This window comes from Musa acuminata, chromosome BXJ3-9, assembly GCF_036884655.1.
Source record: "Musa acuminata AAA Group cultivar baxijiao chromosome BXJ3-9, Cavendish_Baxijiao_AAA, whole genome shotgun sequence".
Taxonomy (NCBI): Eukaryota; Viridiplantae; Streptophyta; class Magnoliopsida; order Zingiberales; family Musaceae; genus Musa; species Musa acuminata.
Window position 1 is genome coordinate 1002553 of NC_088357.1, and position 23420 is coordinate 1025972.

The 23420-nt window shown below is 37.2% G+C and overlaps 4 protein-coding genes and 1 long non-coding RNA gene across 9 annotated transcripts; 1 reads left to right on the forward strand and 4 right to left on the reverse strand.

Moving 5' to 3' along the window:
* Positions 1 to 1652: 1652 nt before the first annotated feature.
* Positions 1653 to 9728, reverse strand: LOC103996655 (CBS domain-containing protein CBSCBSPB5-like). 5 transcript variants are annotated; one of them, XM_065166651.1, is made up of 14 exons: positions 9599 to 9728; positions 8120 to 8288; positions 7899 to 8031; positions 7637 to 7807; positions 7307 to 7385; positions 7029 to 7142; positions 6852 to 6918; positions 5312 to 5417; positions 5128 to 5186; positions 3102 to 3211; positions 2874 to 3004; positions 2691 to 2776; positions 2533 to 2622; positions 1653 to 2299 (listed from the first exon to the last, which is right to left on the reverse strand). In XM_065166651.1, exons 2-14 carry the CDS (start codon positions 8231 to 8233, stop codon positions 2120 to 2122), a joined length of 1440 nt encoding a protein of 479 aa, XP_065022723.1. In that variant the 5' UTR covers positions 8234 to 8288; positions 9599 to 9728; the 3' UTR covers positions 1653 to 2119. The 5 variants fall into 5 exon arrangements, with proteins under 5 accessions (XP_065022723.1, XP_009415889.1, XP_018686919.1 ...); XM_009417614.3 differs by lacking the exon at positions 9599 to 9728 and adding an exon at positions 8799 to 9440; XM_018831374.2 differs by lacking the exon at positions 9599 to 9728 and adding an exon at positions 8799 to 9440 and having other exon boundaries at positions 8120 to 8291.
* On the reverse strand, positions 9585 to 10050 carry LOC135648734 (uncharacterized). Its single transcript, XM_065166652.1, has one exon. The coding sequence runs from the start codon at positions 9934 to 9936 to the stop codon at positions 9730 to 9732; it is 207 nt and encodes a 68-aa protein (XP_065022724.1). The 5' UTR covers positions 9937 to 10050; the 3' UTR covers positions 9585 to 9729.
* A 1232-nt stretch (positions 10051 to 11282) lies between these two features.
* Positions 11283 to 11760, forward strand: LOC135650159 (uncharacterized). Its single transcript, XM_065169347.1, has one exon. It carries the CDS (start codon positions 11324 to 11326, stop codon positions 11531 to 11533), a length of 210 nt encoding a protein of 69 aa, XP_065025419.1. The 5' UTR covers positions 11283 to 11323; the 3' UTR covers positions 11534 to 11760.
* A 1709-nt stretch (positions 11761 to 13469) lies between these two features.
* LOC135648951 (agamous-like MADS-box protein MADS4) lies at positions 13470 to 22373 on the reverse strand. The gene is made up of 8 exons (XM_065166988.1): positions 22164 to 22373; positions 18982 to 19060; positions 14911 to 14972; positions 14697 to 14796; positions 14509 to 14550; positions 14385 to 14426; positions 14118 to 14257; positions 13470 to 13810 (listed from the first exon to the last, which is right to left on the reverse strand). The coding sequence occupies exons 1-8, from the start codon at positions 22346 to 22348 to the stop codon at positions 13729 to 13731; spliced, it is 732 nt and encodes a 243-aa protein (XP_065023060.1). The 5' UTR covers positions 22349 to 22373; the 3' UTR covers positions 13470 to 13728.
* LOC135648952 (uncharacterized) lies at positions 19174 to 22157 on the reverse strand. Its single transcript, XR_010501146.1, has 3 exons — positions 21553 to 22157; positions 21317 to 21453; positions 19174 to 21236 (listed from the first exon to the last, which is right to left on the reverse strand). It is a non-coding gene; the product is annotated as an uncharacterized LOC135648952 (long non-coding RNA).
* Positions 22374 to 23420: the final 1047 nt, after the last annotated feature.

Sequence of the window (23420 nt, forward strand, 5' to 3'; positions counted from 1 at the left end):
TACGTGTACGATTTTGTCCGTCTCTAAAAGACATATATGTAGGTAAGTGAGACCTAACAAACTTATGAACCATTAGTTTCTATACTCCTCAATCAATATTAAACTAAATAATCTTATCAAATCTCAATCATTATCCTACTTTAGAGATAATAATCTCGTCAAAAAAAAAAATATTTTCTTAGTGAAATATAATTTGGTGAAAACTCTTTTTTTTCTTCCTTTTTTTAGAAAAAACATGCTTTTCCTTAAATTAAGTTTGCATAAATCACTTTTCTAAGTCAGGTCATCAAAAAATCTTTTTCATCCTCTAAATTTGAAATATCAATATCTGTAACATCCCATTAGTCCTACATCGGAAATGAGCAATATGTATGATTAATTTATAAGGGTCTGATGAGTATACTACGTTAACTCCCGTTTAAATATTTTGGTTCACAGTTAAAGAATCAAATGTCACATGCAATAGAATCACTTTATATGAATATGTGAATTCAAATGATTAAAAAACAATTTATTTTTTTTATGAAAGTAAATAACGGAGACAGGAGGATCTGATGTCAACACCTTATCATCGACGGTAATCGTTCCTAAAATATGTTAAAGGTGATGTCCACCGACGCTCCTCGATCCCCCACTCGACACCAACGAAAGGAGATGGAGTTAACACTGCGTTTGAGTTCTGATGGTAGCTGCTGCTTCACTGACGGAGAATTTGTCCACGTTTTGTCGTCTCAATGGTACTACTGATGGTGATGATACTGATATTTATGAGCCCTGATGAAAGGTGGGCTGCCTCACTTTCCTTTGTCTGCTTCAACGCAAGAATACATATATATACACACACACGTGTGTGGTGTGCTTTGTTCCGCATGAGCTCATGTCCAACTCAATTTCCTACATCAATAACCATCCCCGTTGATCGACGATCTATATAAATGTATCTATGACTAAGGATTTTATAATCGTTTTAATTGATCGGATGAATGAAATTTTTATCCGAACAAAATCATAGAATTTTATTATTGATGTTCAGAGCATTGAAATAAACATTATTTTCTCTCACATTAAAAAGAAAAAAAAGGGGGGGAAATATTGTGGTTGAATGGTTGGCTTTGACTCGGTGGGTGGTGGTGGCCATCACAACACCATCACGTTTTGCGTGTGGTTTGCTTCGAGAATAACTTGCACACGTATCCTCCACATGGTGATAAATATTGTTTATGTCCCTTATAATATGTATATCTGTAACTTCGAAACTTATAAACTAATAAATACATCCATAAATTATTACATCTCTTAACCATTGGGCGGGGATTCGCTGTCATGGTCAAAACAATCAAGCTATCTCTACCTGCATGCTTACCATAATTTAAGTGTTCCCAGATTTCATAAATGTTGTTGAAATCTATGCTCTTCCTGAATTATAAATTCGGCATCCATTATTGGCTTGATTAATCCGATCCCCTATTTGACCATTACTGAGTCAAATGACAATAGTTATACAAACAAAAAAATGAAGATTTCAAGTTATATAACACATCACTTACAACTTAATGAAAGGATAATGAATGCAAATTTCTATTTTGATTTGTTATCATGCAGTAAACATTCTTCGTGTCTCCAAAGCAAATCATGGCGATCCTTAGTGGGTGTGTGTATACGTCCCCATAAAAGACTATGTATTAATGGGAGTCCACAAAACAGAAATATCAACGAAAACACCACAGGTGCCTTCCAAGAACACAAAGGCAACAACAACACGAGGGAGACGGCCAGAGACAGTGGAGCCAACCACGTTCTTGATAACATGGCTAACAACGATACCCACTTGATCCAGAAGGGGCGCCACAAATATTTTACAATGAGAACGACAAGCACCCGACAATAGGCAGAACATTATGCTGTCACCAGGATACCAAGGAAAACGTTTCCTACTTCTAATTGACACTTGTTCGGCAGATGTCAAAGGAAATTACGGGGAGAGAGAGAGAGAGAGAGAGAGATCCAAAGTCAGAATTGGGTTGGTTGGTGATGGCTTCGACCAAAGGTTGTTTTTACACCAGCGTTGCCTGGTTTCACCTTCTTCCCTGCTTGGAATTCCTTGGCTTGGTGATGCGGTTTATGACCCGAATCTCTTCAAGTAAGCCATCATACCCAGGCCAGCCATGACTGCAGCTCCTGCTGCAACCATGTTGTATGCCGCTGCCCAGGCATCCATGTTTAACAAGTCCATTCTTCTTGATCCTCCACCTTTCTTCCCACCTCCTGTGCCGGAGTAATCCAAGTGTAACCTCAATCCCTGCGCCAAGAAAAAAAACATATTTGAGGTCAATCAAGAGCCAACATGATACATTAATTTCAGCTGGCTTATGACTGAAAGCAGAAGCCATGGGCTATTTAATGATAATTTATATTATTTTATTCACTAACTCAGGATGGTACAGATCTGTGTATCATCCAGTGTGTCAATATCATAAAGGATGCAGTGTGCTATTGAGACCAGTATGAAAAGAATATGCTGGGTGGTCATGCCTTCCAGCCAGCAAGTCTTGCATGGTCCACAGCTTCAGCTAGGTCACTGTCGGATGCAAGGATGACCTTGTCACCATCCTCATCTTCATACTGAAAATGAGAAATCAGGCTAAGTATACATTTTGACACAAAATGGGGGTGAATCATTCTGCACATACCAGAATCTGTGCCAAATGATTCTTGTTGATGTCATCGCCCACCCTCTCAAGGATGGAAGTGATGAGGTATGTCAAACTCTGTGTTTCTGAAATGGAAATGGCTAATATTGTCAGTCTAAAAGGCAAAACGTCAAGATTAATTAATAACATGCATTCAAAAGACCATGAGAGTAGCAAATATACCACAATGGAACCTATGCATCCTGCCCTTGTTATCCTCGAGCTTAAAAGAAAACATATCAGGTAGGTTCGAAGAAGGGTAAGAAGAGCCCACCATGTCAGTAACCTCAGAAGTCAGTTTTGTAGATCCTTCACTGGAACACAGCCAGAGTTGGTGACTGAGAACTAATGACCTCCTGAAGGAATATCTAAGTAAGGTGGCATTTTCCATGTGTAATCAAAGCAGGTTACCTCCTTGTATTATCATCTTCCTCCAAAGGTCCTGTGGCCATTGCAGAACCCCAGAACTTTTGCATTACGGAAATTGCAGCCTCATTTCCAACAGCAGAAGTGCTTTCAAACTTGTTGATGATAAACAAGACATCAAAATTATTCAATTAAATAAAGCAAAGGCCTAATGTAATGAATTGATATACAAGGAGTTTCAGCTTGTTCAGAATTGAAATTTTTTATTCTAGTCACAGATTGTTGATTATAGGATAAAGTAACTAAATACTGTCATGGAGATATGTTAGGCTAGGTAAACATAGTTAACATCCAAAAATTGAATGCTTTGATAATGGAAATCCTGAACCAACTTAAGATCACATTTTTTTATGAGCAATGCAATAGACAGAGAAATGTACAAATTCTTATATGACAAAATATATCTGACATTCTATCAATGTCGCGGCTTGACATTGTCAGCAGCTAGCTAACTGTAATTGGTAGCACAAAATAAATTGCAATTAGTCCAAAGTAAATTTATTCGCAAGCTGCAAAAAAAAAAAATGACAAATATACACTAATAAGGTGAGCACTTAGTGATCTCAAAGGCAGGACTGATGTTCAACAAGTTCCAGACAGATCTATTGAGTATGAAAGAACTCGGGCTCAATTCCGATACTCATTCTATATCAATAATAAAGCAACTTCTTTTTCATCAGTGTCTTCTGGTAGCTGAAATAAACACACACTCAGATAATATAAAAAGTAAAATAAGAAAAATATTGATCTCATATACTAAAATATACATCACTTAAACAAAACAAATCTTTGATGTAATATCATTAAGTAAACCACAGACAAGATCATTATAAATCAATTCGCATAATACATATAGTTCACTAACGTGCAGATCAACTCATTTTTATGATATGGCATGGCTTATCTACCACAACCAGCAGTCCCATTCAGCATTAACTTTTATATATATATATATATATATATATATATATATATGTGTGTGTGTGTGTGTGTGTGTGTGTGTGTGTGTGTTGATTTATATGTATATGCATATTTACAAATGCATATATGTGTATGCATACATAATGATTTCAATCATGGTCCCTTACTGGTTTTAATAATCAGTTGGACCAGTATGGCACCAGTATACCAAGTGGTATACCAATTTGTATCATCCAATGCACCAAAATTTAACAGAAAACTAAATCCCAATTGGTAATGAATCATACAAGTTGTTACTGGTCCTTGGTTGGACCAGTACATAATGATCAGTACATACTGGTTCGATTGATATATGAAATCTTGTAGATATATGTATGTATACATATACTTTACATTCTTTACTTTCAAATAAACATTTAAGGGCAAGGTGATATAAGTATGCATAAAATTAGCACTGTGAAGCAACTGTGAAATGAAAATTTTCAGTGGTTAAAAGGAAGAGATAAATTCATATCTTGCAATAGCCAGATAAGTTCCAAACATGGTCTAAAATCTTATACATGCATATATACATAAATATGTGTAATTAACTTCCACACATATCTTAAGATTACCACCATCTCATGATCCAACTATCATATTTGGTAAGACCAACTTTTAGGCTGGTCCATTTGTAACAGTTTAACTCTTCACCATATACTCTCATTTATAGCAAGGTTCGCTGTACCAAACATACCGCTCGGTATGGGCAGTACGTACTAATTTGATAGGGGACCCGTATGGGCGATACATCAGTATACCCCCATATACCATCTATCGGTATGCTCGGTATGGCCCGGTATTGTTCAGTACATATCATACTGACAACTTGTTAGTACACTGGTACGAACTCGTAAGACGAACCATGGTATACAAATAAATAAGATGAACTATTTAACTTGTCTGGCTATAAACCATAATCGAGGTGAACTAGTAGAATGGTATATACCATACAGTCTAGGGAGTATAACCATCATGCTTAGTGAGTCAATCAATGAGACAAACGAGCTGTCAAAGGAATGTCCAAAGTGAAAGTATAAATATTACTTACCGTGGCTAATGCAGCATGCATGATATGAAGTACATCAATGACTGCCACAACATTACCATCTGTAATGAACAAAAAGATATAAGAAACAGTAAAAGACTAATAATAATAATATGTCCGATGCTATCTTTCTGAAGACCATCTTTCTTCTGATTTGGAGAAAGGAAAATAAAAAGAAAAAGCTTACTTCTGTCTGTAAGAGGAAGATGTAAAAATTTTCCAGCTCGCATAGTGTGAAGAGCATCAAGGATCGAGGTATCGATGCCTCGACAATCAGGATTTGGTGTCATGACCTAAATATGAGAACCATACATGTTAAGTAAACGAACTGCTATTAGTATATTGTATGATTGCCTAGACAGAACTGATAACAACTTGTCTACACTGTTTGGGCCAATATTTAACTAGGTACAGGCTTCATCAGTCTGCTTTGTTCGAGTCAATATATAAAGCTTCAAACGCAGTGCAACAACACCGGTTTTGATATGGTCCACACTCGTCATAAAGGAATAAAGGAACCATTGATTAAGAAACATACTCTATGTCCTGCCTTCTAATCCAAAAAAGATAAAAAGAAAAAGAAAAGAAAAGAAAAACATAAGACATTTGTTATGGTATGTCTTAACAATCTACCACAACACACCAAGATGATTGTGAAACAATATCTTGCTACCTCAATCTGAAATTCCAATGGAATAGCAAAAAGTTATTGACACTTTCTTAAAGATAACTCTCTGTTCACTTTTTGCTTAAATATGTCTGCCACTCTGTAAACTTCTATTGTCAGCATACAGGCCAATAATTAAATCACAAGCAATGCTCTAATTAGAATGCGATACACAATATAACAATTAGTGCATAGACAAAACGTGCTACAAACTTAAGCTAGAACTCAGGAACTCCCTCCACGCCACTTTGTGAACATCAAATTTGGATATGATACTATACATGATGAAGCAATTGCTGGTTGATGGTGGGGACACAAGGCCATAGCCTAATAGTTGGAAGCCCTCTTAGTGAGGAACAAAATGGCCATTTTCCACACATGGGAGAGGCACTCATCCTTGTTGACATGGGTATAATTTTCTTTCTTTTTTCTCAAACAAATCATAGACTATAATATTCGAAGATCAAGAAGAAGTGACCAAATCTGAAGATCTGGTGGCACATAGAAGAAATTCCTAACTTGTCTCCGAAACTTGACTGTATTTTCTAATACATACATGAAAAGTTTTCCTTTTGATTCTCATACTTCTCTTTGATTCATTTCTCTCAATCCAAAGACAATAGCATCTGCGGAATTTTATTAAATTGTTTCACATACACATTGGAAAAGTCTTAATCAGATAACTTTTAATAAATTCATCTTCTACCGAGTCATTGTGCAGAGTAGTTACAACCATATTCTGTTTTTTTTTTATCTTTTTCTAGGCAAACAAAGGCAAAGACTAGTGTGTTATTTATTAGAAAAATATGAAGCGCAGGAGCTTATTCTAATTATAAGAATCTCATAGTTTGCTCAAAATAGTTATGCATGCTGATGAATTACATAATCAGAAAACTGAAGTGTTGGACTAAACCATTTACCATATTATACATTATCAAGATTAACTACTAGTTAGATGAACATTATGCAGATCGTGGAGATGGCCAGAGACTTACAGGACTAATCTAACAAGCTTATAAGAAAACATTGCACAATGATAAGCTCCATGCAGAACACATACCTTCTCCACGGCAGTTGTATCTGGTGAAAGATTTTTTGCAGCTACACGCATCAGAATATCTCTTGAACTGATATGGAAGAAACACAGGAAAGGAGGAAGTAAGATTCTCAGCAGGGTTGATAGTAAAGATGATGCTGTTCAAGAAAACGCACTTAGATTTAGAACTGAAGGGCATACGTCAGTATTCCAAGTGGCTTATTTCCACTGGTTACAATTGCAGAGCTCATTTGAAATTCAACCATCTTCTTGGTGGTAGCTAAAACTGACTCAGTTGGTGAAACTGTAAGATGCCTAATACAATGAACTTCACAATAAGAAGATCATCCTCTAAAGACATTCAATCAGAAATATGTTTAATCTGAACAAACATCTATGATAAAGGCACTGTGGAGCAATCATCTATAACATAAGCATTGTTAATGATATGGTTTATTCCCAAAAAATATATTACCTACTTTGAGTTCCCTTGAACAATTGTTGACAATGATGGCTGAAATACTCGTTCTCGAAGAGCTTCAATAAATGTACCAGGCCCTGGATAAAAGTGAAATTCACACATAAAATTTTTAGTAATCAAATTGAAGATAAAATATTTCCACAAAAGAAAATAGAAACAATACCCTTTTTTATGAACAAAATAGCAAATATTAAAGAAGTTGAGGGAGTAACAGTAGAACTGTAGAAGATGGAGGGAGTGAAAAAGAAACATATGCATTAAACCAGCAAAATCACATACGAATATTCATCAACAATACATTAGCTGTTGATATTCTGTCGACACAGACCAGATATAGATGTTCCCCAGTTCTTCTCCACCCCTTCCACGGTGACTTGAATAGCTTTTCCCTTCTCAGCTGTTCTCTCCAGTCGTGCAATAGCATCATATAGACACTTTGCAATGTCAAGCAAAGCGATTACTTCACCATTCTCAACGACAGGTAAATGTCTAAACTTGCCTGAAAATAGAAGAAGAAGAAGAAGAAGAAGTAAAATCTTTAACTTGATAGGAATAGGTAAAATACCCCATGGTTTTAAGTCAATACTAACCGAGGACCATCTTCTGCAATGCTTCCTCTGCGAGCATGTCAGAAAGAACAAAAATGGGATTTCTTGTCATCACTTTCGAAACTGGTGTATCCTGAAGCACCAACTCACTGGCAATGACTCTGGTTGCTATATCCTTCCAATTCAAACAATATGAAACCAGCACTAAACTTTTAAGGGACTTAATTTTCCAAAATTGATGAATGAAAATATGGTATAACAACCTTGTCTGTGAGGATTCCACAGAGCAAAGCATTTGAGTCAGTCAGCAATGCAGCGTCAACCCTACAAGCAGCCATCCGTCGGCAAGCCTCCAGCACCGTTGTACTGTCAGGCATTGTCAACGCTTTCGACAATCGTAGCCTCTTCACGGTTCTGTCACCACTCAAACTCCTGCTTCCAGAAGAAACAGGAGCTGTATAAGAGTACTGAATTATCACATCAAATGTAACCATCCCATAGGTAAGCAAGGAAGCTGACGATATGATTAATCCCATGTCATCAATTTCAAGGTGAGTTACAAATCTAACAGTCTCCTACCAAAAATTTTAAGAACGTACTTCACATTACCTGCTTTATTCACAACATAAGCATCATGATCATCAGCGAACATCTTGATTTAGCAGTACAACAGATAAAGAGTAGGATAAGAATTAGAAGTTTTGACCAAAAATTTCCGCAACAATCATCTTCTTCAAGAGCTTGATGTGATTCTATGCATTCGTTTAGAAGTAGAGGCATACGATTAGAACAACGAAATGATTGATCGAAGAAAACATCATGCTGTTCCACCCACCGATCGGAGAAATTTGACACAAACATTACAAGAATATTCATTTTTTGCGAGAAACAAAAAGTAAGTAGAAACCGATTGAATCAAGGCAGGCAATAGAGGGAGCGCACAGAGAACGAGGGATGGGCGCCTTCCAACCGGTGTTCCCGATCTCTGGCTGCTTCTTCCTCGCCGGCGAGCTACTGAACGACGAGCTCCTCCTCGAATGGCCTCGGCGGTCCATCTCCGGTTGGCCCGAATCCCCACCGGAAGTACCAAATCTCCCGCGAGATGGGCAAGGAAGCGCTTAGGAGCACACCGGGGAACGGAGGACTCGAGCTGTCACGGTGTCCTTCTTCTATTATCGCGCCTCTTCATCCCCGTTTCGAACGGAACGGAGGGCTTCCATCACCGCTCACATTCTCAAATTAAGGGGAAAACAATAGTTTATTTTATTTTATTTTAGTGCTTTGACATGAAATGTTATGCCCATTAAGCCGAACACCCACAATGCACCCACCAATCTATGGAGATGGTCGGGAAAGGTACATCTCTGTGTTTCCAGGTTGGGTGGATTTACGGAAAGAAAAGGTTGCTTCCTTGCGTGCCGCCAAATGGCAGGTCGGTTAAAACACAGCTTAACAAAGACTAATTTACATATTATTTATTATTTAATTTATTTATTTTTCAAAATATACTTAAATATCCTCTAATATTTTTTAAATAATTATAAAATTACATATAATTAATTATATATATATATATATTAATTACATATAATATCTCTCTTGCATTATCATCTTGTACTAAATGCTATAATTAAAAATCATATCAATGCATGTCATTAGGAGATTCATCAAGAAACATTTTAATGGTCAAGATGTTGTGTGTGTGTGCGTGTTGATTTGTACATCTCATGATGCGAAATTACCGGTCGATGGTGTCCGTGCGTTGAGCATTAAAAGAAGAAGATGATGATACAACACTGTTTTGAGAATATTCCAACGATGATAACCATCTAAGATCTCCGAGCTGAAAGATACAAGGGGAAGGGAAAGGGTTTCAGATATAGAGATGGGCCTTCAAGATGACGAGGAAGAGCAAGAGGAGCAAGCCGAAGAGAAGAGCATGAGCCAAGATGGCGACGACGCTGGTCTTCATGTTGAGGAAGTCCACCGGGCGATGCTTCCCCGGCAGCTGCAGGATGACGCCCGGACACAGGAACGCAAACAGAGCCGTGGCGATGATGGAGGGAGCCCAGTCCTTCATGGCTCTCCCAGAAGAAGGATGAGTACAGAAGAAGGAAGGAAGGAAGGAAGGAAGAAGGAGCCAACATAAAGCCACCGCCTCGGATGCCAATATGCTCAGCGCACCATCAGAGACGACGGGAAAGCTGGGGAACGCCGCAATCATTTCATGGAATCCACCTTTATACGTGTGCTGTATGTAGACTTGGATTGAATATGATCCATGCAACGCATACCAAATCAGTGTGTGCCGGGAAAACTGGCTTAGATTAAGGAAGGATCACTCGATTAGATTAATCAACTTGGTTGAACATTAAGGAGTGGATGGATGGAGAATGATTCGTTAGAAAAGCTATCTTTCTCCATCGATCGATATAATGCTCAACAACTTTCGTTATGGCGAGTGGGGAATCGAATCGGATTCTTTGCTCATTTTCTTTGGCATCAACTCAAGAAAGAGCTTTGGTTTCACAGTATTAAGTCCGCATACTTGTCATTGTTATTCTCTTTGGCATCTCAAGAAACCTTTCGTTTAACTGTTTTATGTAATTGTTTTTTGAATAACAACATGAAGAAGAAGAGTATGTGTAATTTTTCTATTGCTTGCTTGAACTAAAACCCAATAATTCCTAGTTTTGTATGTACCTCAATCTATCCCAAAGTTCATTAAAGGATCATGGCATTTCAAATCATCGGACGTATACTTCTTCGAATTGATCATGTAATACTGAAATATTAACTTTACGACAATGAGATATCGTTATATGAAAAGAAAATATTGATCATAAAAATATGAATCATATGATAAGAACGTATTAATCATATGATAATGAGGTATCGATCATACTATTATTTTTATTTTTAAAATTTTCTAATAGCATTCTTCTAATATTATTTTAAGTAAAAAAAAATTTTCGTTAAAAAAAACTCGATTTTTTTTTATTTGGGAATTCTCTCGTTAATTTAAATTCGTCCGTTAAACCCGATTTAAATGGTGCACAACACGACGACAGAGTCCCACAGAAGCGTGAGAGTGACGTGTGCAGTGGAGATTAGTGTCCGCCACAGGCAAGCCACCAACACCGTGCAAATTCGTGACTTGTGTGGTGTCGTGGGGATCATCCAAAGCGTCACGTGAGGTCGGCCATCGGTGAGTGGAGAGAACAGCCGCGTCGGACCTCCTGCGCCACCACGTGTTCCCACAGCTCTCCACGTGTTGCGCTCCAGAACCATCCTCTGTCGTCCTTTATGCTCGTTTCTTTCGTATACACGCATCCGCTACCCGACTCATAATAAAATAACACATGTTGGGCCCACTTTCTTGCATAACTGGACATCACAACCGCCCCCTCTCTGTCTCTATAAGATGCTTTCTTGCTGCGAGGGGAGAACAACATAAAAAGGGGTTCATGGCGGATTGGGGGCCGGTGGTGGTGGCGGTGATGCTGTTCGTGCTGCTGTCGCCGGGGCTGCTGATCCAGCTTCCGGCCAGGGCGAGAGTGGTGGAGTTCGGCAACATGCAGACGAGCGGCCTCTCCATCCTCGTCCACGCCATCCTCTACTTCGCTCTCGTCACCATCTTCCTCATCGCCATCGGCGTCCACATCTACGCCGGCTGACACGCCACCACCATCACCTCCGATGGATGGTCATAATTAGGTTTGTGCTATCTGGATTTCTAAGAGGAGGATGCGTTGTTGTGTCGTGTCGGAGTACGGTCAACGAAAACATGTTCTTGGAGATTAGCTTGATGCCGAGCTTGATTTGCTGTTGTTCCTCTCATCTCGGGAGCAGTAGCTTCGGTGATTAACGAATGACCAGAAAGGCGTCATCTCCTTCGGTTGTCTCTCTGGTTTATAGTATGTGTTTGTGGAGTGCATCACTGCCATCTACCAAGTTCTGAATGATATATAGATACTGGTACTTCGATTCGATGGAAATGAATATTTTCCCATGAAGTGATAATAACGAAAATAAGAGATCAAATTATTTATCTTTGGGCTGTCGGTAGATAATTTAAGATTAAAAAATAAGGAATACTATTCCTATTGCTATTGAACCCTGGGGGGTTTGAGGGATTGTTCGATGAGTACGATCGAATCCGTCGAATCCGTACGGTTTTGTTCTTTCGAAATCACAAAGCTCCAAAAGGTGCCTCTAAGGATAAGGGAGGCACGATTATCTTATGAGTCCTTGGCTCTCTCACTTCTCAATCGACGTGGGACTAAGTTGGGAGTCAAAGAGGGTTTGGGTCACTCGGGTCCCACGGTAGGCGTCAATCTGATAGGAGATCATTTGGTCTGTCTCGATGAGGGATTGTTTGCTTTGGGTGAGTGCGATCGAACTCGTACGATTTTGTCCTTTCGGAGTCACAGAGCTTCAAAAAACATCTCTGACCCCCTATCTTTGGGCTATCGATAGTCAATTTAAGATTAAAAAAAAGGGATATTATTCCTATTGCTATTGATTTGTTAATAGTTCATGTGAGCACATTTCGATGAATTATTAACAAATCAGTTGAATTATTGATAAATTAGTATTTTTTTTTATTAATCTTAAATTGACTACCGATAGTCCAAAGATAGGAGATCAGAGACTGGTACTTCAATTAATGAAAATGAATATTTTCTCATGAAGTGATAATAACGAAAATAAGAGATCAAATTATTTATCTTTGGACTGTTGATAGACAATTTAAGATTAAAAAACAAGGGATATTATTCCTATTGTTATCGAATCTTTTAGGGTTCGAGGGATTGTTTGTTTTACATGAGTACGATCGAATTATTGACAAATCAATTGAATTATTGATAAATAAGTAGTAATAGGAATAGTATCTTTTTTTTTAAATCTTAAATTGACTACGGATAGCCCAAAGATATGGAATAGTATTTTTTTTTTTTAATCTTAAATTGACTATCGATAGCCCAAAGATAGAGGATTAGAGACTGGTGCTTCGATATATAGAGACTGGTACTTCAATTAATGGAAATGAATATTTTTTTCATGAAGTGATAATAATGAAAATAAGAGATCAAATTATTTATCTTTGGACTGTCGATAGATAATTTAAGATTAAAAAATAAGGGATATTATTCCTATTGCTATTTAGGGGTTCGAGAGATTATTCATTTTGGATGAGTACGATAGAGTGCCTTTAAGGATAAGGGAGACACGATTATCTTATGAGTCTTTAACTCCTCAATTTCTCAATCGACAACGCACGGCTGCACCTTGGGGGTGTGCGGAATTAAACTTAAAAGATACACGGTTGTCTTATGACCCCTTGGTTCTCTTGCTCCTCAACCGATACGGGACTAAGTTGGTCATATTACCGAGCTGTGATGTGATGAAGACTAACGGCGGTCTCCGATGATGAGCCATTGAGGGTGTCCTCTGTGCTGTCGGTGGATATCGGGTGGTGGAAGAAGTCGTCGCCCCCACCACATGTTTCATGGTGAGCAGACCCTCTCCTTCACGGTGCGGAGGACGGGGAAGGGCATGGCGAGATAAAAGAGGGCTTTGCCTGCGCCGTAAAACAAGGACCAAATAGCATTTGAAACTAAATCATCATAGCTGACAGCAACTTAGGAGGAGAACCAAATAGCATTCGAGTACATACGACGCTTGGGACTACCTCCCTCCGAAGGAGGTCTTTATAGCAGGTCATTAATAACATATAGATCATCCGACAGTAATTGACATCATGTTTGCCAGTTATATAAGCAATCATCAGCACAAGAAATAGGAGCATTCCTCGCTAGCATACAACACATAATTAGAGGCACCCAGAAATGCCGGTCTTATCTTGCTGTCAAGCAAGCCATCCTGGCACGTAGCTACTCACACTCGGCCCAGGTGCTGCCGCAGCAATCGCCATCTGATCTGGATGATACCTGTGGAACACACAACCATTCTTGAAATCGATTGATGATGTTATATGAGTTTTAGAGTCAAAACTGTCTTGTGCAGGTTTAACATGCATCAAATACCCCGACTTTGTAACCTTATCAATGTGACGACTGTTCTCTTTTCTTTTTCAATCTTCGTCATGAATATTTTCTTAGTTCATGTACTCTAATCTACCATTTCTTTACTCCAATAATAAATAGCATGAGATGGAGAGACAATCTGCTCTGCCTTCGATGTCATCATACACAGCGATCGTGTGAGAGACGGAAGAAGAAGAAGAGCAGGAGTTACCCGATTTGAAGAGTAGGTTCGCATTCTATGGGTTGGAAGAACCCGTCACCCTGCGGCTGTGGTTGGTGGCGGCAGTAAGCCACAGCATGAGCATTAGGATCCCACAGTTGTTGCTGATTGGCCTGGTTTCCTTCATCCATCTGCATGACACATGAAAACCATGACAATGTGATGACCGGTGTATGCTATACTATACTCTTTCTCGAGTCATTAGCGAGCCAACTGTTGTCTAGTATTAGATTGCATGAGCATCAGAATGCTTCTTACTCTTATCTTCAGAGCTTTATTAGCTTCACAGAGCATTTGTTCCTGTCACAACTCAAAAACGATGTTACTCGAAAACATAGTAAGAACTAAATATGCTCACAAGCATTTCATTTTGCAATGATACCCTTCTTTGGAGATCAGCAAGTTGGTCAAGCATGCACTGCGTCTGTCAAAGGATCATACAAGTTCATGGTTAATAGCTGATGTGTTTAGCATTTGCTTAACAATCGCTTAACTAGCTGATGAACAAAATATAAGTGAGGCCTATCAAGTGTCGCTACCAACAACTTCTATCAGGAGACTGAACATTACCCTTGTCGATCGTATTTGTCGCAACGATGCATCGAGTTGGCGCTCCAGTTGCTCGAGCTCCTTGATGCTGAGTGGCCCCAGATCCTCCCCCAGCAGATTTCTATAGTCGCGAAGAAGATTAAAAATGGACAATTACTCCTTTTGATGATCTTCCAAAATTCCAGTAAGAGAAAGGAAGACTAAGGTTGATGGATGGATGGCAAAAGAAGTTCACCTTTGTGATCGTTGCAAGGCTTCAACACGTGCCTTGAGCTTCAAGTACTCCTGTTGGCTAGTCTGCGTTTGCCAAAACAAGATGTGAATTCGCAGCATTGCCTGAATTTAACATCATCATTAAACTTAGAAAACACAAATAATTCATCGAGGAAGCACATCCTTTACATAGTAACTACTTATATTTCTATACTGCTGCAACTGCAATGAGCCTTCTGGTTTGCACATCCGAAATCTGAAGGCACTAGACAGACTGTTGCAGCATTTTGCTGAATAATATTATTCTGATTGTTGAGAAATCATGTAGGAAAAAAATGGTCAACCTATCCGAGAATTTCCAGTTATACAAGCAATTAAGGTTTACTATCAATCTCTAAAGTATCTCAACTGTTTTCTTCGTCCAGTTTCGTGTGATAGCATGTATTACATCTAAGAACCCTTAGAATGGTGGCGACTAGACTCCCAAGTCAAAGCATTTTCTGATGATACCATAAATAAAATGACTACCATGTTAGTTTATGATTTTAGAATTTGATGCAAACTAGGGAATGAAATGCTTCTTGTCTGGAGATTCAATAAACAAAGGGTGTAGCCTGAAGACAATAAAAGATGGAATAAACTGGAAGCGTTAGACATCAGATTATTTCATTCTCTAATTACCAGAAGATATGAAAGATGCAGAACTACAGCAGAAGCACAAGAGAGAAGAAAAGGGAGAAAATGTGACGTTGCAAGAATACGGATAAGATCAACAATAATCAGAAAAACAGGTCTCATGTGGTCGGAGAACATTCACATTTTGATGTGTTCATTTGCTAATTTCTCATTAGCACTTACTGATTTATTAATTGTATGTGCTTTGTCATCCAACATTCACTAGCATGTTTCTCCACTAAACTTTGAAAGGGACAAGAATAAAAAAACATCCAAAAGAACAACTTTTCTTTAACTAGCAGGATGGAGAAAAGTTCAGCAACTACAGCAAGCTGTTGCTGTGAATGCAAAATCTAGCTCATATGGCTACTGAACATGACCAATTTTGATGATGCAATGAAAGACAAAGGTCTGCCTGTGAGGTCCATTCATTTTCTTTCCTTGCTTTAATGGCTCTAAGTTCATATATCATAAGAGAAACACCCACAGGAATGTCCATCTATCTAATACATATAACTTGCTCACAGTTTTACATAACAAACATGCATTCCAACCTAAGTAACTCTCTGCCATGTAATCAGTTTATATCTATAAAATAAGAAAAGCAAAATTTTGGTAAGAATTATGAAAATCCAAACAATTTTGAAGTATATACACCTCAAAAACTAATAGTTACATATATATAACACCTAAGCAGGGCGGCAGTCGTCGAACTTGAAACTATTTTTAAGAGGGGCCATAAAAGTATAATACTTATGTTAATGTACCTTCCCTAGCATGGAAATTAACTTGTATCATTGATAAACGAAAAAAAAAAGAAGCATAGTTAAGTTTTAATAGGACCTAAAAGAAAGTCAACAACAAAATCTAGCCTCGAATTTCTTTGGTTGAATAGTCATGTTACCCTTTAATCTCACATTTTCCCAACTTTTTATCTCTAAAGCTATGGTAGTTTGTTTCTTGTTTGAATAGTCATATTGAAAATGCTTATCTTATTTCTTTTTCTTAATTGTCTTTCTATATACACAAAAAGACTAATTTCTTTTCCTCTTTGAAGGGGAAAAATGGTCCCAAGTTTTGTTCCTGGCAATTCTGATGGTTCAATATCAAATCCTGAATATTTAACCAAAAGATGCTATATAATTAACATAATAATATACTAGTAAAACTTAAAAAAGAAAAGGAGAACAAGTTATAAACTACAGGCCATATAAAAATTATTTAAAGGAAGAATATAACTCTTTGAATGAAAAGGAAGCAAATGAAGAATTATTCATCATAATGAAAAGGAGGCATTTAACTCTTTGAATGCTGAAGCATTTGTGCATCACATATTCTTTCCTGACTAGATCGTATATATGACAAACTTCCAAGATTTGACCAATTGAATAACCACAAATTAAGTTAAAAATTTAAACTCTATCTGGAAATTGATATTGCTATGTTGTGTCCTTTGTTGATTCCTCAATAACCCAATACATTCTAATTTTAGTATCAACAAAGAAAAAGAAGAAGCAAAACTTGGAAGAGCAAAAGATCTAAACTGTGCCAATAAACTGAGTATATGCTAGACAACTGAAAATAACTAGAGATAATGAAAATGTGGAGGTGAGAAGCCATGAAATTTCATGACTCAGGTAAATTCTTCAATGTCCTGTATTCTTATATATGTTGTCTTATTTAATATTTTTTTCGTAACATTTTAAAGTATCAGATATCGTAATTAGGTAACATATAGGTAAAGGAATGTTTATATTTCAAGTTTATATTACAATTATTAAAAATATTTTGTCCAATAATGATCCTACCAATTTGATTTGTCCAATTCCTGAACCAATGTTGATCGTGAGTCTACCAACCTTGATAATAGCAAAGACTATATAGTAATAGTGGCCAATGGGAGAATTATCGATAGTGGTTCTAGTGATAGAAGTCTAAGTCCCTTCCTACTGACCATAACTTCATATTTCTTTCTATCTAATGATTTCATAACTTGATTAATTGACTGTGCTAAAAAGAACAGCTAAAGTGAACAATGAATTTAGTGCTACTTTAATTAAATGATCAAAGGCCCACTTATATGTTCCTATATAATTTTACAATAAAGAAAAGAGTAGTTAACTGAAAGCTTCTTTGGAAACCATAACGTTATTTTTCTACATTATCCCTTACCTAATAGAAATTTGCTATTCCACCATCAACATTTCACTACAAATTTTACAAGTTCATTTGCTACTAATTTTCCTTCTTCTTTTTTGTTTTTTGTTACTTCTCTCCTGCATATCATGAGATTTTTTTTAAAAATAACCATGTCTTTAGCAAAATTCTTTACTACTTACTGCCAACCTAAAAATTAGCATCATTTTTTAACTTAAAATTGTATAATACCAGTATACCAGTATAATAGATTTCATGGAAGGCATGCAAACTAACAAAAATAGCATGTGTTATCCTCTAAATGATGATGCAGAAAGCACACATTTGGCTAATAGGTTGACAAATTGCACAAACTGTAACTAATTTTTGTTTGTTATTTCTATATAGTTTAAAATTGCAACCCTAATTTTACAATTGAAAGGTGCACCAAGAAGGTATTGATGATATTCTTTGAGGACAGGCAAAAACCTTCAGAGCTTAAAACAAATGTACACTATAGTACTATGTTGGTATGCAAATGAAAACTATAATACTATGTTGGTAGTCATGAACACCCACTTCCCCCATATATCTCAGTGGCCCTCAAATTTTTTTATGGATTGCAAATTTATTACTCTATGATCTCTTAATTTTTGGCGCTTCCATTTCACCAAATAAGCACAATGTGATAAGACAAAGAATTACAAAAATTAGAACACTCGCAACTTGATGCAAATGATGGCATACAATCAATTTTTAAGTTAACTGGTATAAACATATCAACCATCTATCTAGCATTTGCAAATTCCCATTGGGATATCTTTGAAATTCTTTGCAACTTTCTGAAAATATAGTTCTATATGAGAAACTTGGATCTCATTGCAATCTTCTTGTCATACTTAATTTCAATGATCTTATATAATATAGAAACAATACAAATTTACGAGTTTTAAAGGAATTCAATGACAATTAATAGTATTTGTATTCAGATCCAACCTTAGATGAAATGTTGGACTTTGAAAAAACTCTATAGAATTTAGTTGTTCATTTTTCCTTTTTTCCAGCTTCTTTGGCTAATCAACTACAATTAATACGATGTCATGATGGCAAATGGTTTCAAATGTCAAAATTTCTTGAAACTTTGCATAATTGATGGGCTACTATAGCCTGTTTTTGTTCGTTCATAGACCAAATCCAACAGAACAAATTTGAGAAAAATAACTTTTGTGTAAAGCAAAAGAAGAGAAGAAAGCTGATCCTTAGAATCCAAAAACTTTTTTACTTGGATCTCCCTTGATATTATATTTGTTTCCGGTGCCCCGTAGTTGCATTTCTGGTACCTCTCCAGTGTCTTTAGCATACTGTAAAATTAATAACAAAAGCAAGTCATTAGAATAGAAAACAGCATATGAAAAATAATATATATATATATATATATATATATATATATATATATATATATATATGTGCAATCATGGTTGGTTGTGATCATTTGTTCAACTTAAAACAATCAAATACTAAAATATGCATTTTCCGTTATGGAAAAAAAAATTCAGTAGCCACAATCAAAAAGGAAAAGAAAATAGAGTCAGCTACTAATGAAACTTTTGTACTTTGTCAAAACTTAAAAGAATGATTTGCAAATGAAAAACATAAAGTTTCCCATAATATTTATTGTTTAAAAGAATGTAGCTACATGTTTAATTTTTAGTGAATACGAAGTTGCAAAATGAGTAAAATATTGCATTATTCTCTCATCCATTCATCATTTTTTACTCTCAGATTTTCAATGGTCATATATTTTCTCCCTTCATATTCTTATCATGATAAAAGGTGAAAGTTTCTCGACTCTTCTCTCTTTCTGTAAATAATATCTCAAAGATTTGCAAGACATCGATATATGGATTCCTCAAACCAGCCAATGATTTGGTGTTCATACAACTCAACTGCAAGTGTGGGGATCTAAAAACTCTAAAATGGTTTTTAAAAAAAGTGAACTCATTTATAAAGATTGAATTAGCTTCTTAAAAAGAGTAGATAGTTGTGGTTAATGATTTTTTATCTTTACTTGTTTTGTTATTCTCTTCAGTATGCAGCGATTATAGCATTTACATATTGATCATATGTATTCTTCAAATGGAAATTAAAAGATATGAAAAAATCGATTCAATCTATAGTATAATTTTCAGAAATATGTCTTCATCTAGGCCTACTATAGCATTACAATTTATTCCAATGATCCCGGCATGATCACAGAACATTTTAAGGCCATTAGAAACTATGAACATGATCTCAAACTAACTTTGAGATGGTGTATGAGCAGTCACTATTGAGGACAGGCAGCAACTTCAAATTAGTTCTTTGATTAAAAAAAAAGGGGGGAGGAAACAGATTGGTAAATGCATAAGATTTGGTAAAGATGTGAAAAATCAATTCAATCAATAACATAATTGAGAATATATATCTTTCTCCCAGTTCTTCATCTAGGCCTATTATTGCACTACAATTTAATCTACTGATCCTGGCATAGTCACAGAACACTTTGAGGCCATTAGAAACTATGAACAGGATCTCAACCTAACTTTTAGATGGTGTTTGAGTTAGTTACTATTGAGGATAAGCAGTAACTTCAAATTAGTTCTCTGATTCTAAAAAAGGTGAGGAAACGGATTGCCAAGTGCATCATATTTGAAAAACTACAAGAAGACAAGAAAAACAAGGCGGTATCCATTTGTATGATGAAAATTTACATGAAACTCAAGATTTTATTGGATAAAATTTTCATTCTCAAAGAAGTTTTTCTTTTTGTTCTTTTTGAGATACTACTATATTGGCTGAAATCCAAGATGATGAACAGGAGATAGAATGAAGCATCATTTGGAAGTCCTACAGTGAATTACTTCCCAAAAATCGAGAAAAGCTGTGTATAATTGTTGTTGCGTCAAAGATTTTAACTTTTGGGGAAAAAAATATTATAAGTTGATGTAGATAGTTTATTTTATTCATCAAAATTCTCAAAACTGGCTAACATATAATATGGCTTCCGAAATTTCGAATTACAAAACACAACCTTGAAATAAGAATACAGTAATAAATGCTGCGAAAAGTAGCAATCAAATCAGGAAAAGAAATTCTGCGGCGAAGCCATGCATACAATTCGAAAGCACAAGCTTTTACCAAAGGGTTACTGCTGCCTGGTTCCAAACGCTGAAATCTAGACAGCAAAGGACCAGAAAAAAGAGAGACGATTTCCAGAAGAGCTGTAAGGGCATAGAGATGTGAATGTGCGGATGGCTTGCAGCACGGATCTAAGAGAACAAAAAACCCTAGTTTCTTCAGAACAATTGTGTGATTAACTGTTGCTATGTATATATGAACGGCAAGGAGGAATCCGGAAAACCAAAGGACAAGAAGATGATTAGTTTGCCTCAAAAGCCATGACTTCTTCAGCAGAATGATAGATGAGGCGGTTTCTTTGTAGGAAGAGCTAAAACCCTAAATTCTTCGCTACAGTGACGCTGTGATGGAACCTTAACTCTGCAAGAAAGAATTATCAAGTCACATACTGAAATCGAGGTCTATTTTAGCATATACTTGCCATATGCTGTGCTTCTTACACCGATCTGTACTTGAATAGTCTTGAATCAGAATCAAACAACACGGAAGGAAACCCTAAACATGTGGAAGGGTAATAATACGTAGAAAATCCAAAGAGAAAACCTGGACTTTCTTTTCGGCTAAACGTTTCTCTTAACTGCCAAAGGTAGACGAAGAAATTAGTCAAGCCGATCTTTTTGGGTGCCAAGAGAGATCACCAGAAAATAGATAGAAAAAACTGAAGATGTTAGGAAACCTTAAACCATAGCCATAAGAACAACATCGACTATAACATCTTAAATTGCTCTTTCCCAGAAAGATCCACATGTAAATCTCCGTCGAGTAGAGCTGGTGAAAAGCACAAGGAACGGGGGGAAAAAAAAAAGTTTTCTTTTTTGTGTGTGATTTCTGGCCTAGCAGCTGAAGATTTAAGCTAAGGTTGAAGTAAAGAAAGAGATTTCTTATTATAGAGAAGCAGAGAAGGACGAAGCGAGTTCATTTCGCAGATCATTTGCTGGCTTCTTTTTCTGGTGCAAGCAAAAAAAGATCTCATTGTTAGAGGCCTGATCCATTTTCATAACATCAAAATAGTCCAGTCCACAGGTCCCTAGCGAGAAAGAAACTTTTAGGAAAGTAGCAGAACCAAATCGGAAAACAAATCCTTTGGTGCACCATCTTGTGCTATTTCATCATCAGGTCCAATCAACCTTCCATTTCTTTCACGAAACCGGAAACCCATAAGAAAGATCCAAGCTTGGAAACCGGCCAAAGCGGAAACCCATCATACCAAGCAACAAAACAGGAGCGACCCAAGATCAAGCCAAGCAAACCTTTTCTAGGTCAGGTCACGTTTCCGCGCCAACGTACCTGGAGCTGCTGCAGAACTCGTAAAGCTTCCCGCGGTTGGAGAAGACTATGAGGGCGACCTCAGCATCGCAGAGCACCGAAAGCTCGTAGGCTTTCTTGAGCAGTCCGTTCCTCCGCTTCGCGAAGGTCACCTGCCGATTGATCTTGTTCTCGATCCGCTTCAGCTCCACTCTCCCCCTCCCCATCTCCGCCTTCCCACCCCTCCCCTCAAAGAACCAGATCAACAGCAACAACAACAACAACAACAACAAGAAAGGAGGAGAAAAAGGAGAGCTTTCGCGCTGAGGAAGAGAAGGGGAAACCAAACCCCATTTGCTATTTATAGGCGAGTGGAAGACGAAGGCGACCTCTAACAAAGCCTCACCCTTTCAACCCTCGGAAACTCCCATATTCCCATTTTCCGCACAGCAAATATCTTCCCGTCACGAAACGTACGCTCAGGATGAGATTTACCGATATTTTAACGGTGATTAAGGCATTTTCACGTTAACATTTATGCGGAAACCAGCAGAGGAGTCAGTCGCTACGTGCGGGACTACTGACATGGAGTGGTGGCGGTGGCAGTGGAATTGAAGTCGTTGGTCCCGGGACGGGGTACGTGTCGAACGATGAGGCGGGATGTAAAAAGTGCTGGTCCGTCGGTCTTGGATCGGATCCGGCCTTCAAATCATGCAGACCCAACCTTGGACATATGGACGGAGGGGAATGCATCAGCTTCGGATTGGCTGATGAGAAGATGGTAGAGAGAGAGAGAGAGAGAGAGGAGTTGGTGAGAGTAAAGCGTTGACGTAAACATGTAGCTAAACTTGCTATTTGATGAGATGTGTACAAAAGAGAGAGTTGTGTGTAGCTCATAAGAAAGATGGTTTACTTTCTTTATCTTGCTTGGTTAAATATTGTTAGACATCATATGATTGACATGGTAACAATTTCCGTCAAACCATTTTAACCTTACAGTTTAATCTGAATCGATGCTGATTTTAATGAGAATTTACTTGATGCTGAATGATAATCCACAGTCTTTTTCTTTATCTATTTCGATGCATTTTCTGTTTTCCATCAGAAAAAAATGAAGAAAAAATATAAATACATTCATTAATATGTGGATATATATATATATAGAGATCTAGGAAATTCTAGAATCAGTATTATCTCCGAGGAGATATCATGTCAAAAATAAAGAAACTTATGTTCCATTCCCTAATTCCGATATGTTCTTGTTTGAGCTACTCGAGTCGATCATCATCGGGAACTCGG